The sequence below is a fragment of the Theobroma umbraticum genome, unplaced genomic scaffold (assembly GCF_002168275.2).
Source record: "Theobroma umbraticum cultivar Fairchild unplaced genomic scaffold, ASM216827v3 scaffold_146.0, whole genome shotgun sequence".
NCBI lineage: Eukaryota > Viridiplantae > Streptophyta > Magnoliopsida > Malvales > Malvaceae > Theobroma > Theobroma umbraticum.
Window position 1 is genome coordinate 4,971,330 of NW_018397265.1, and position 14,821 is coordinate 4,986,150.

General features: G+C 32.5%; 1 protein-coding gene across 1 annotated transcript; it reads left to right on the forward strand.

Moving 5' to 3' along the window:
• Positions 1 to 1,897: 1,897 nt before the first annotated feature.
• On the forward strand, positions 1,898 to 5,020 carry WOX1 (WUSCHEL related homeobox 1). The gene is made up of 4 exons (XM_021436669.1): positions 1,898 to 2,529; positions 2,677 to 2,988; positions 3,330 to 3,406; positions 4,039 to 5,020. Exons 1-4 carry the CDS (start codon positions 2,364 to 2,366, stop codon positions 4,555 to 4,557), a joined length of 1,074 nt encoding a protein of 357 aa, XP_021292344.1. The 5' UTR covers positions 1,898 to 2,363; the 3' UTR covers positions 4,558 to 5,020.
• Positions 5,021 to 14,821: the final 9,801 nt, after the last annotated feature.

Sequence of the window (14,821 nt, forward strand, 5' to 3'; positions counted from 1 at the left end):
TAAACTCCTTTAGATCAAGTTGGTAATGTTTTCTAGTAAAAAATATAATGCATGATATAAAGCCTAAGCTGAAAATTAAAATGAACAGGTTAATAGATTCCGATGATTGGATCAAGCAAATATAGGAACAAATAATTGAAAATAATATCTATAAATAAAATTTGCCAATGATTAAATTATTTAAAATATGATATACTTGATCTATTTAAAGAGGTCAAATGTATCAATTTGGATTTTTTATTTAACCTTTTATTTAATTATTTTTTATAAAACTTTATAAACTTTATCTAAGGGAACTTTATCTAAATCTTGTAAAATAAAATAAATGTCAGGGTCTCTAAACTGATGAAAGGAAACTGTTTAACTTCTTAATGCAGTTTTACCATGAATTGGATTGTTGTGTGCTATACTTAACAAAAATCAATTTAACTGTAAACTACGTCAACCCAAAACAAAAATAAAATTCTAGAACACTGATGACTTCATAGTCGTTGCTTTATCCCACAAAAATTGAAAAAAAAAAATTTGACACTTAAATTTTTCTGTTCTAACCTATGCAAAAGCTTGGACTAACTACATAAAAATTTGCTCAAGTCACTATCTTACAAAAACTAGTAATAATTAAGCAATAATGAGCATTTTTCATGAATTATAATGGAGGACAGGAGGGTACACCAATAACTGGAGAATCGAAATCATTTCATCATAATGACCAATGGACTATATCACAACTTGAAGGAAATGAGGTGCACTAGGAAATGGACACAGATGTACATATGCGGACACCCAAGAAATTAATTGAATGAGGGAATTGGCAGAAAGAGAAGCGAAGATTCCAAAATTTAGACTGTAAATTTCTGATAGTACATAATGCATGCATGTAGCAAAAATCATTCTACCACCACCGCTACAGCCATATTGATCACGTAAAAGGACAACAATGATACATCATACTCCCTTGGAAACAAACAAAACAAAAAACTTGTATGTATGCAACACTTCAATCACAATGCTGTGTCTTTGTGTTGTTTGTATGTCTGCATATGTGCACCGCTTAATGATTTTTGTTTTACTTACACACTTCATTCCTTATTTTCTTTCCCATTCCAAAACATCATTTATTTTACTTGGTAGGTAATACCAATCCTCATACACATATTCATGTCTATATACATATATAAATACATACATAGATATATGTATATATTAATTTAATAAATTTATATTTAAAAAATAGTAGAATGCATCTAATTAATGTGAGAAAAGGAGATATATATATAAAAAATCATTTGGAGATTTAATGCACAATAATGACATATATGTTAAGTGTATACATATTTGTGTATTTATAAACTTATTTAGTTATGCATACATGTATATGAGTGAGGTATATACATATGTGGCATAAGTATATTTATGAGAGAGAGAGAGAGAGAAGGGGTGCAGATGCGTGGAAGGAGAGAGGAAATATAGACAAAGAAAAGGGTAAGGGAGCAGAAGGAAGAGAGGGGCAGTTCGGATTGAGAATAAGTGTGAAAGGCACGAGACATAAGAAGAACAATAAATGAGGGGTAAAGGGAGGGTGATGAGGCTTATGATAACCCTCATCATCGTCACGTCGTTTTTCATTTGCTACTCCCGATATCCCCTCCCAGAATTCCACGCTTCCCCTTCCCCCCCTCCCTGGTTTCTTCCCTCTTTACTTTTTGCTTTTGTCCTGATCTCTCCTACACCTGTCTTTCTCTCTCCCTCTCCTTCACCCACAGCCTAGTCATTAGTCAACCTCATGTCTTCCCCTCACTTTGTTCCATATTGAACCAACACCAATTCGCCAATTCATCTCTTCCTCTCTCTCTCTCTCTGCACTGTTTGATCAATCCCTTTCTCCTAAAGTCCTCAAACTCAAACACTACTCACCTCTCACCACTTCAACTAGAGCGCCCTTTTCATAATTGCTAGTATATCAATCTATATATGCTCTCTATACACACATATATATAACAACTAGCTGGCATATGTCTACTGCCTATGTTTTGAAAGTAGGGATTTCTTTTTTTTTTTTTTAACCTCCCATCATCCCATTCCTTGCATGCTTCGTTTCACTTTTGTACAACTTCACCACCATTTTCTCAGCTCCATCATATCAACATATATTTCCCTTCAGAAATAGGAAAGAGCATTAAAGCCCTTTTCCTTTGTCCATCTTCTTTTTCTTTTTCTCTTGTACAAATACCTACTTCTCTCAACCCTAAAACGAACCACTTAGAATATTGACCTTCAAGCAAAAGTGCTAGAGTGAAAGAAACCATATTATTAGTATTTCTTTTGAGAGCAAGTCTTCTCTTTTGGTACTGCTCATCAAGATGTGGATGATGGGTTACAATGATAGTGCGGAGTTCAACATGCCTGATTCCTTCAATGGCAGGAAACTTAGGCCTCTTATTCCAAGGCCAATACCTTCTGCAAACAACCCTCCTTGTCTAAGCCGTATCAATGGCACCGACTTTTTTGCACTAAACCATCACCTAAGTGTGTCTTCTTCTTTCCCTTTCCTTCTTCATATACCCTCTTCTCTTCTTCATTGAAAGTTTTTGTTTGTTTCCTGAATTTCTTCTTCATCATGGCTATAATATATGCATGGGTTTCAATACTTATCATTTTGCATTTTCAAAGCAGCTATGGGAGATCAAAACAAGAGGGATTTCAATACACAACCTGTTGTCGTCAGCTCAAGGTGGAATCCAACGCCTGAGCAGTTAAGAACCCTTGAAGAACTTTATAGAAGAGGCACTCGAACCCCAACAGCAGATCAAATTCAGCATATTACAGCACAGCTGCGTAGATATGGTAAGATAGAAGGAAAAAATGTTTTCTATTGGTTCCAAAACCACAAGGCAAGGGAACGGCAAAAACGTCGTCGGCAGATGGAATCAGCTCCAGATGAGCACAGTCGAGTCGACACCGATATCTTTGAAAGAAAAGATTCAGGTATATAATGCTATATATAGTAAGAAAAAGAAGAACAACGCACAATAATCTCTAATCTTCGCATTGCAGATATAAATATGTTTGATATGTATGGCCTTTTGCTACTCTAATTTGTTTTCTTCTGAGGCGTCTGGTTATGAGTTGCTTTTTCTTCTTTCTTTTCTTTTTTTTTTTTTCCATTCCATTTGCTGCATAGAGATGTTAGATATGAGTTGCTTTATTCATTCCATTTGTTGTTAGAGATGTGTGGTAAGAGATTGCTCTTGTTCAGTTTTTACCATTCCATTTGTTGTTAGAGAGATGTAAAGTTGCATTCTTTTTGTTTTTCTTTTTGTCTACAGGAGCAAATAAGACAGGTTATGAAGTTGAACAGACCAAAACTTGGACAGTCCCTACAAACTGCAGTACACTAGCAGAGGTCTATATCTATTCTATTTTTTCGCTTTTCCTTTTGTCCTTCTTCACAGACTCGCTAAAGCTCTCTTTATTAATTACCTTTAGCCCTAAAAAGATCATAGCATGTAATTAAGCATTGATCATGATTTGCATATGATTACAAACAAGATTCATTTTTTGATTCTTGAGGTATAGATTCAAAGTTTGTATATATAAAGAAGAGATATCCAGGGAAGCAACAAAAGCCTTGTTTGTTGGGAAATGAAAAGGGTTTAAAAGCTGCATTCCCTCCTTTCTGTCGGGCTGCTGTTATGAAACTAGCTGGGTATTTTGGGTACTGTGCTTGATATGCATTCATGGCATTTAGGCTTGGTATTGATTTGAGCACCCTCTAAAAATATTCTACGGAATTTGGGCACCCTGACAGCGGAAAAAACTTTGTTGACCCCAGTAATTCAATATGTCATCCCGGCTTGGACCATTTGGCCTTTGATTTGAATGTGATACGGTAACTTAGGTTCCAAATTTGTTGCACATGGATATGTGCATCCAAAGTATTTATTTGTTCATGTCCTGGCGTTTTGCTCTGTTTTGTTTGTTTTCTTTGCATGGTCCCTCAATTATTTTTATTTTTATTATTGCAAATTTTTTCAGGATTCTGTTTCAATACAAACGGCAGCAAAAGCAGCAGTGGCAGAATGTCGAGCAGATGGCTGGATCCAATTCGACGAAGGAGAATTACAGCACAGAAGGAACTTTGTGGAAAGGAATGGGGCGTGGCAGAAGATGCACTTGTCTCACTCTTGCCCTCCCTCTTCCCATCATCTCATTAACAACTCTAGCGCAGCAGCAGCTACTAACACTGCTACCCCCATAGCGCCAATACCAACGGAAATAAGAAGAATGGACCCAAAGCAGCTCAATAAGACTCATGATCTGAGCATCTTTATATCTCCCTGCAGAGAGAATGGCAATGTGCTAGACCACTTGAACAATGCCTGCAGAAATGAAGAGGATGGTCCTGGGGAATCCCAAACCCTACAACTCTTCCCTCTTCGTAGCGGCGATGGTATCGATAACGTTAAGGAGAAAGAGAATGAGATATCAGCTGCAGCCGTGACTGCCAGCCTCACTCCTTACCCATTTTTCGAATTCCTTCCTCTGAAGAACTAAAACCAATGGATTCAGTGTATCCCCTACTTTTTCACCTTGCTTAATTTGCTATGTATGTAAAATGGAGGGATATGCTTAGATTCTGTATTTTGTTGGAAATTGGAACTGTTTTCATTGCTTGTGATGTTACATTTCATGGAGTGGGTGCAACGATGTTGTGGGGATATCAAGCAATGGTTGCCTTAAAATGCATTTGGACCATGTTGGATTTGTCAATGAATGAAGAAAAGAACAACAACAGTTAAGACAACATTACAAGAGATTAATGTTGACAGAATAAGGCCTAGTTTCCGTTCCCCACTGAAGAGGATCTGAAATAGGTAGGCTTTAGGCTGTGATGATGTTGAAATAAGGAACCTGAAAATGGGAATTAGATTTGAAAGACTTTGATGTTGAAGTGACTAAGAATATGGGTTGGAGAGTTTTTTTGTTCTTTTCTTACATTTTTGGAATACGACATGGTATCTGCTACAGTTTGCATATATGCATTTACTGATTTTGGGATTATAAATTGTCCACCATAATCAGAAACATAAACTAAAAAAGCCATGCATGTAGCTCCTTTCTTTCTTTTACGTATAACTACAATTTATAACAAGGATACCAAATATAATTTGTTGACTGAGGGTAATTACTATTGTTAGCAAATACCTTTCTTAATTTATTTTATTATTTCCCTTTCTTCCCATTTTTTATGTGCATAAAATGACTTCAAATAAATAAATACTACTTTTTTCCAATATATAACTGCTTTTTGTTTAATTTCATGAATGTTATAACTAAGGTTACTTTTAGTTGTTACTAATTACATAGTGCTTTTTACTTCTTAAAAAGTTGTTATAAAATAAGCAAAGATAAAACAGCAAAATAAATAATTATTATTAAAATGACAAATTATTAAATGTAGCACCAAGTATAATATAAATAATCTATATGCAAGAAAAACTATGCATTCATTATTGTGGGAAAAAAATAGATTGCACTTTTTATTTTTAATTCCTTAAAATTACTATTTATTTTTGTATCCAAACAGATTTTTTGTACAAAGAACAGCCAAATGTATAGCTAAATGATCCTGCATGATTTCCATAGTTTCCTAACACAATAAATCTTACTAAAGTTTTGTTTTCCAATCTTATCACCTTTTTAATGATGGTATAATTTTTTTTTTCTTTTTGAATTTTCTCTTAATTAAGTTTGGAAAATAAAATTTGGAAACGGTTATGTATTAAAGATAAGATTATAACGTTTTATATTCTTATGTTAAACAAAAAGTAAAAAGTAAAAATTTTAGCTAGCAAAATTTTTAGATGTATTAAAGATAAGAATAAAAATTTTGAATTGGAGAGAGATATTATTATTATTATTATTATTATTTATGTACATGAAATATAAAATCTATGCACTGATCTTTTCTCTTTAAGATATATATAAACTGTGATGACAACTGATGTTATGGATAATAGTAGGAATATTGATTGTAAAAGTAATGGAGGAGATCTATAAAAGGTGATAGAAGAGATATCAAATGTGTTATTCTTTTTGGTACATTAGATACTCAAATGTTTATCACTACTCTAATTTCTGTTTAAAAAAATTAACACTTAATATATATATATAAAGAACTTTTGAACCATATAAGATTATTCAAATAAACCACAAAGTTTTATTACTTTAAACAAGTCCTTGAACTTTTATTTTGATTCAAATAAATTTTTAGAACTAATAAAACTATAATTATCGTTATTCCTAAAGACAATTGTGATTTTCTACCGCATGGCTTCTTACGTGTATTGATGGTAGGCGAGGTTGCCATATGACAAGTAAGATGTTTGGATGGTCATTGATCAACATCGAAATCACTAAAAAAAACCATTTTTTGATTCTTTTTCTTTTCTTTTTTCTTTTAATCATAGTAGTTTTAATCGAAAATTCCTTTCTTTTTCTCCAAACCCAAAAAAAAAATAAAACAACTTACACCTTTCTCTTTTATAGAAAAAGAAGACTTTCAAAAAAGTACTCTGATTAGAGGAAAGAGAAAAATGTGAGGAATTTGAAATGGTTGTTTTTTTTATTATTATTTCGAATGATCAACAACCTCACCCACCACTAGGACATGCTAGCATGTCACATGAACAAAAAATGACAATTGTCTTTTCGACTAATGTTAGTTGTATTTCCATTAATCCTAAAGGCTTATTTGGAATAAAATAAAAGTTTGAAGACTCCTTTAAATACAATAAAAGGTTAAGGGCTTATATGAATAATTGTGTATAATTTAGGAGCTTTGTTAGATATTGAGTCAAAAATTAATGAATGAAATGAGAATTAACTATATAGATACCCAGATCATTAATGCCATAGGAAAAAATTACTGACATGAGAATAGAAGGGGCAACAGTGCAAGATTCTCCGATCAAGGGATTGTCTCAATTTTAATAAGTAATCTTTCTCCAAGAATTTCCAACTATTGGTTGTGCATTATTTGTGGTAGACATGGGGAGATTATCAACACTTTCATCCCACCCAAGCAAGTAAACAACGGCTCTCGATTTAGGTTTGTGCATTTCAGATCTATGGTCAAAGCTAAGAACATCTCAAACAAAAGAGGTGTGGTTTTTTAATCAAAGAATGCAGCTCAATCTATTTTCCAAATGTTAATGGGGGTACAAAGAGATATCGAACAAAACGAAAAGGCATTTCTTCTAGAGTGGGCATTCCAATTGAAGGGAAATCCACTTTGTTGATGGGAGAAATGTAATTACAAAGATTTAAAGGGTCTCAAGATTGTAGATTTGCAACTAAAGAATACGACACTATTGAATAAGTAGATTTGGAGATTTAAGAAGAAACAAAGAAATATTTTAAGGTCAACAATTGTCAAGAAGACTAGTGGTTACCCCACAGATTATTCCGAGAAGCTAGTGGAAATAGATTAGCTTATAATATGTGGGGAAACATCATATGCCATTGTCTCCAAAAAACAAATATTTTTTGCATGCATAATTAAGAAAAATATTCAATTTTGGACAATGAAATGGATCAATGAGATGTTGCTCAAAAATGAGTTCACTAAGATCTATGCATTGGCAACCAAAAAAGTTGGTATAATTGAGAAATTTGGTGAATGAGTTAATAGTACTTAGCATTGGAAGATAGAGCTACATATGAACACTTTTGGATGGGAGGAAAATCAATGGAGCAATTCTTGCTCATGGTCTTCAAGGACCACACCATTAAAAACAATTTCCAAGATAAGTTGGTTCAATAAAGGTCAACAAGTGGCAAATATTTAATGAGGTCCTTTTATAGAAGAGTTCTTAACACAAGCAATGTCAAAGCAAAGTATTGGAAGTTTTCAAGTGTGGGCAAGTTTGGCTCCTTACAAAGTAGAAATCTTTTATTAACAATTACTAAATGGAAGATTAAGGTTGTCAACGAAAAGGTACTCGCTAATTTTGAGGTGTTTGAACCTGAACCCTAACCCTATAAAAAATAAAATATCCGAACCTTATTAATTACCTAAATATTTTTGAAATTACTACCCTATTAACTACCTGAATATCAAAAGGTATTTGCTCAGATGCCGAAATGAAAGGTGATGGGGAAAACAACTCGGTGGAAGGAGCACAGTTGAGTCAACTCAGCGATGGAGGACTAAGTCAATATGACTATCTTGAACTCGGTACTGTTCATCATGCAAACCAGCAGTCATTGGACCAAGGAACGACGGGTAATGGAGATCAATGTGAGAACAATGATCCCAGTGCCTCAGTAGCCACATGCACACATCGATCAGTGGAAAACAACAATGAAATGATGATGGGTCGGGGTGACTAAGGCATCGACTTAGGCACCGAGCTAAGTAAACTTGGTTGTCTTCAACTCGTCACTGTTCACCATGCAAACCAACAACCACTCAATCGTGGAAGGTCGAGGAGAGGAAACCAACACGAGGACAATGTTCCAATAGCCTCAGCAATCGCATGCACACATCAATTGATGGAAAAAAGTGATGAAAACAATCCACAATTGGATTTGGACCTAGGTAAGTGCCTTTACAATAAAGAGATTAGTTTGGTTCCTTCAAATGCAGAATCTAACCATGCAGACATGGAAGTTCATCCCTTGGTGCAGTATAGGAGGAAATCAGATAATGCAATTTTGATTGGGCACTGTGTAAGTTCGGCCTCTAATGAGTATATGAGAGAAGAGGGGATAGATGGAATGCATGAAAATGATTTCATCTCTGCATGTTTTCCTACTAAAACTTATCCATGATGAATGCTTTGATTTGGAATGTACGCGGCATTATTGGTAAAGTTGTGCAGAAGAGAATGAAAAAACTAAAACTAATGCATAACCTCAAGCTGCTAGTAGCACTAGAACCAATGGTGTAAGCTACTAAAATGGAGTATGTCAGACAAAGACTTAGGTTTGATACGGTGATCACTAATTGTTCTCATAAAATCTGGTTTTTTTTTCTGATGATATTTGTTGTGAAGTTGTGATGGACCAATTCAATTTTTACATTTGAACTTACATCCTCAACCTGTGTATGCTTCATTTGTTTATGCTAAATGCACCCAGCTTGAACGAATTAAACTATGGAATAGTCTTCAGGCCTTATTAGTGGAAATGCAAGCTCCCTGAATGGTGGGTGGAGACTTTAATTCCATTATTAGTGCTGATGAACGACTGTATGGTGCAATACCTCATGATGGTTCCATGGAAGATTTTGCTTTCGCTTTGCTTGACTATGGATTGCCCGATGTGGGGTTTGAAGGTAGCAGTTACACATGGACCAACAATCAGATGTTTTAGCGACTAGATAAAGTAGTGTACAGCCCAGAATGGGCAGAGTGCTTTATCACTACACAAGTTTAACACCTGAACTAGGATGGATCCAATCACTGTCCCCTTTTAATCTCCTGTTCCAATGCAAACCAAAAAGGTCCTTCACAATTCCGTTTCCTGCATGCATGGCCAAAACACCACAATTTTTTGAACTTTGTAGAAAAAAGTTAGTAGGCTCTTTTACAAGATACCGAACTACAGGCATTTTGGCATAAAAAACAGTGACTCAAACGAGATCTAAAATGGTGGCATAAGCAGGTTTTTGGGGACATCTTTAAGAACCTTCGGCTAGCATAATTAAAAGCAGAAGAAAGAGATATGAATTTCCAATAGGATCCTTCAACAATTAATAGCAACTATTTGCACAGAGCTTATGCCAAACTCAACCACCAATTAAGTATTGAAGAACTTTTTTGGCAACAAAAATCTGGTGTTAAATAGTTGATAGAAGTGGAATGCAACACAAAATTTTTTCATATGAAAGTGCGAAAAAAGAAAGTGACAAATCATATTTTTCGGATTCAAAATCAAGAGGAAAACGTGTTTGAAGATCCTCACTTAATTCAAAATTTTGCCATTGATTTTTTTCAAAAATTTGTTAAAAGCAAAACATTATGACATATCCAGGTTTGATTCCTTTATTATTCCTCGGATTATCCCCACCACTAATAATGAATTTTTATGTGCAGCACCATCACTGCAATAAGTCAAAGAAGTGGTTTTTAATATTAATAAAGATAGTGTTGCTGGCACAGATGGTTTCTCATCTCTCTTTTACCAACATTGTTGGGATATAATCAAGCATGATCTTCTTGAAGCAATGCTAGTTTTTTTTAATATGACTTCACTTCCACGTGGTATTACTTCTACAACGTTAGTTCTGTTGCGTAAAAAGCTGAATGCTTGCCAATGGAGTGATTTTCATCCCATCCGTTTATGTACTATCTTGAATAAGATAGTTACTAAACTTTCAGTGAACTGGCTGTCCAAAATACTTCCATTTATCATTTCAGAGAATCAAAGTGGTTTTGTCAGTGATCGGCTTATAAGTGACAACATCTTACTAGCATAGGAACTAATTAGAAAGCTTGATGCTAAATCAAGGGGAGGTAATGTGGTATTAAAACTGGATATGGCAAAAGCATATGATCGTCGAAATTGGGATTTTCTTAATTTAATGCTAGAGCATTTTGGTTTTAATGCACAATGGATGAATATGATTAAAGCATGCATTTCCAACCGTTGGTTCTCTTTACTTATCAATGGTTCCTTGGTGGGTTATTTCAAATTAGAGAAGGGGCTACGACAAAGTGATTCTATCTCCCATCTTCCATTTATTTTGGTTGCAGAATATTTATCAAGAGGAATTAATCATTTATTCAGTCGATATAATTCTTTGCATTACTTATCTGACTGCCTAATGCCGGTTAGTCAACTTGCCTTTGCTAATGATATTATTATTTTCACTAATGGATGCTACTTAGCCTTGCAGAAGATTTTAAATTTTTTACAAGAATATGAGCAGGTGTCTAGACAACAGCTTAATCATCAGAAAAGCTGTTTTATTACAGCTAATAGCTGTGCACTTTCAAGGAGGCAATCATATCACATACCACTGGTTTCCATAATAAAACACTCCCTGTCACATATCTCGGTGCTCCATTATACAAAGGACCTAAGAAGGTATTCCTCTTTGATTCTTTAATTACTAAGATTCGAGGTTGTATTTCGAGTTGGGAGAATAAGATCTTATCACCTGGAGGCCAAATCACATTATTGAGAGGTACTTTATTATCCTTGCCAATGTACTTACTACAAGGTCTTAAACCCTCAGTGACAATGATTGAGAAAATAGAGAGGCTATTCAATAGTTTCCTTTGAGGTGACTTATATGATAGTAAAAGGAAACATTGGGCAGCTTGAAGTAGGATCACTTTCCCATGCTCAGAATGGGGTCTTGATATCAGGAGTTTGACAGATGTCTTGGAGGCATTTACATTGAAATTATGGTAGAGATTTCAAACTTGTAGTAGTCTATGGACATATTTTTTGAGAACAAAGTACTGCCTTGGCCGAATACCCCACTATGTGCAACAAAAATTATATGACTCACAAGTGTGGAAATAGATAGTAGGTGGACGAAATGCTATAATCCAAAACACTCGATGGAGGATAGGATAAGGGGAACTGTTCTTCTAGCATGATTGTTGGATGGGAAAGCAACCCTTGGTAACTTCATTCCCTTTTTCTCAAAATGATATGTGCTTTGTTAATAAATTTTATAATGGCGATACTTGAGATATCGATAAATTAAAACTATATCTGCTTATGAGTCTAGTTGATGAGATATTGCAGATTCCTTTAAACAGATCACATGATGATGTTACTTATTAGGCCCTAACTTCCAATGGGGAATTCTTTACCTGGAGTGCTTAGGAGGCTATCAGGAAACAGTAATCACCTAATGCTTTGGGTTCAATTATTTGGCATAGATGCATTCCATTATTTATCTCCTTTTTCTTATGGAGGGTATTAAGTAATTAGATTTTGGTCGAACTTCAGTTGAAGGAAAAAGGCATTCGTTTGGCTTCTAAATGTGTATGCTGCAACTCTGAGGAGTCTTTATTACATGTCCTATGGGAGAATCTAGCAGCGAAATAGGCTTGGAATTTCTTTGCAAAATTCTTTCAAATCTATGTTTCACATCCTCAATATGTTTCTCAAATTATATGGACATGGTATTACTTTGGTGATTATACTAACAAGGGCATATCCAAATTTTACTTCTAATATTTATATGTTGGTTTTTATGGTTGGAAAGAAATGATGCAAAGCACAGGCACCTGGGGATATATCCTAACAAAGTTGTATGGTGAATTATGAAACTGTTAAGACCACTACATGTAGGTTCTCTCTTGAAACAATGGCAGTGGAAAAGTGATATGTACATAGTTGCTATGTTGGGTTTCAAATTCCCCTCTAAATATCATGCACCCCCACAAATTATTTATTGGATAAAGCCATTTATAGGTGAATATAAGTTGAATGTAGATGGTAGCTCCAAGAATAATCAAAATGCAACAAATGGAGGGGTCCTCCGTGATCATATGGGTAAGCTTATTTTTTGTTTCTCGAAAAACATTGGTCCTCGTAACTCTTTGCAGACAGAACTTCATGCATTACTTCAAGTGCTACTCTTATGCAAAGAACGAAATATTGATAATCTATGGATAGAAATGGATGCGCTGGTGGTTGTTTAAATGATCCAGCAATCTCAAAAAGGTTTCACGATATCCGATACTTGTTGCAGTCCATAAGGAAGTGCCTATGTAGTATCTCTTTCAAAATCCTGCACATCTGTCGAGAAGGCAACCAAGCAACGGATTTCCTGTCAAACCAAGGATACACACATCATAATCTTTGTGTATTTACTAAAGCACAAGGTGAATTATATGGCATGCTTAAGTTAAATAGACTGAATTTACCTTATGTTTGATTCAAATAACTGTAAAGAAGTAGTACTCCTTATTTATTTTTTTCATTCCTTTAAAGTCCATTTTAATTTCTTATTTCATTGTAATAATGGGGGATTTCTGATTAACTGTAGCATCAAAAGTTATGCACGTAAATTGGAAGTCCCTGCTTTAGGTGCTTTTGCGATACAGTCATGTGCTCATGTAATTCTAGAGGTACGATTTATGTCCCATTTCTATTGTATCATTCTTTTATTTAATTAATAAAACTTAACATGGTAGCTGGACCCTGCAAGAATTTTCTGTATAAAAAAAATTACTACCCTAACCCTAACCCTAACCGTAATACATTTTCACTACCGTATAATTACCTTAACCCATTTAAAAACCCTATTACGTAAAAAATTATTAAAATCCTATTCATGGGTATGCAATTACCCTAGCCCAAATCCGTACCCATACCTATATACAATAATATTTCTCATACATATTCCATAATTTACTAATAATTAAATTAATAAAAAACACAAATAATAAAATTTAAATTTAAATAATCAATAACAAATATCTCAAGCATAATTAATAATTTCATAAGTTACAATTTTGTAATGTTAACACAAAATAAAAAGTAAATATGTTTATATTTAAAGTATATATATACTAAAAATATTTCAGTATATATATAATAGTAATTATATTTCTTATAAATGAACCCAATGTATATAAAGTATATAGATTAAAAGACATTAATAGTCAATTAATAATCATTGCTTTATTGATTGATTTAATTAACTATATGAATATGTCCTTAATTACATGAAATTCAAGAAAAAACTAGGTTTCAAAACTATTCTAATCTCATAACTTCCCTTTAGATATATATATATATATATATATATATATATTATAAGTTTATATAAAAAAGGGTATCTATTGTAATTAATAATTTTATAAGTTATAATTTTTGTAATGTTAACACAAAAAAGAAAGTAAATATGTTTATATTAAAATACATATATATATTAAAAATATTTTAATATATGTAATAGTAATATTCCTTATAAATAAACCTAATATATATATTAAAAGACATTACAAATTAATTAATAATTATAATTTTATGAATTAATTTAATTAACTATATGAGTTTGTCCTTAATTATATGAAATTTAAAAAAAATAACTAGGTTTCAAAACTAATCTAATCTCACAACTTCTCTTTAGGTTTATATGTTATAAATTTATATAAACAAAGGTATATATATTATAATTAATAATTTTATAAGTTATAATTTTTGTAATGTTAACACAAAATAGAAAGTAAATATGTTTATATTTAAAGTATATATATATACTAAAAATATTTTAGTATATATATAATAGTAATTATATTTCTTATAAATTAGCACAATATGTAAACTATAGATATTAAAAGACATAACAAGTTAATTAATAATCATAGTTTCATGAATTAATTTAATTAACTATATGGATTTGTCTTTAATTTCATGAAATTCAAAAAAAAATACTTAGGTTCCAAACCTATTCTAATCTCAAAAACTCTCTTTAAGTGTGTATATATATATATATATATATATATATATATATATATATATTATAAGTTTATATAAATAATGGTATATATATTATAATTAATAATATTATAAGTTATAATTTTTGTAATGTTAACACAAAATAGAAAGTAAATATATTTATATTAAACATATAGATATAATAGTAATTATATTCCTTTATAATATGATATGATATTCATATTATTTACATATAATTAATATCTAATAATTTTTTAATTTAACTATATTAATGCCATCACATTAATAATTAGAATAGCCATACTTTTCATATATTTGTTAGTTTTTAACAAAAAGAATTACTTGTAAAGTTTGTAAAAATTATATATTTTTAATTTAATTA

Excerpts from the sequence above, each read along its gene's own strand:
- WOX1 (XM_021436669.1), top strand. The coding sequence starts at position 2,364 with ATGTGGATGATGGGTTACAATGATAGTGCGGAGTTCAACATGCCTGAT. Across the intron at positions 2,530-2,676 it reads TGCACTAAACCATCACCTAA|CTATGGGAGATCAAAACAAG; the intron begins GTGTGTCTTCTT and ends TTTTCAAAGCAG. Across the intron at positions 2,989-3,329 it reads CTTTGAAAGAAAAGATTCAG|GAGCAAATAAGACAGGTTAT; the intron begins GTATATAATGCT and ends TTTTGTCTACAG.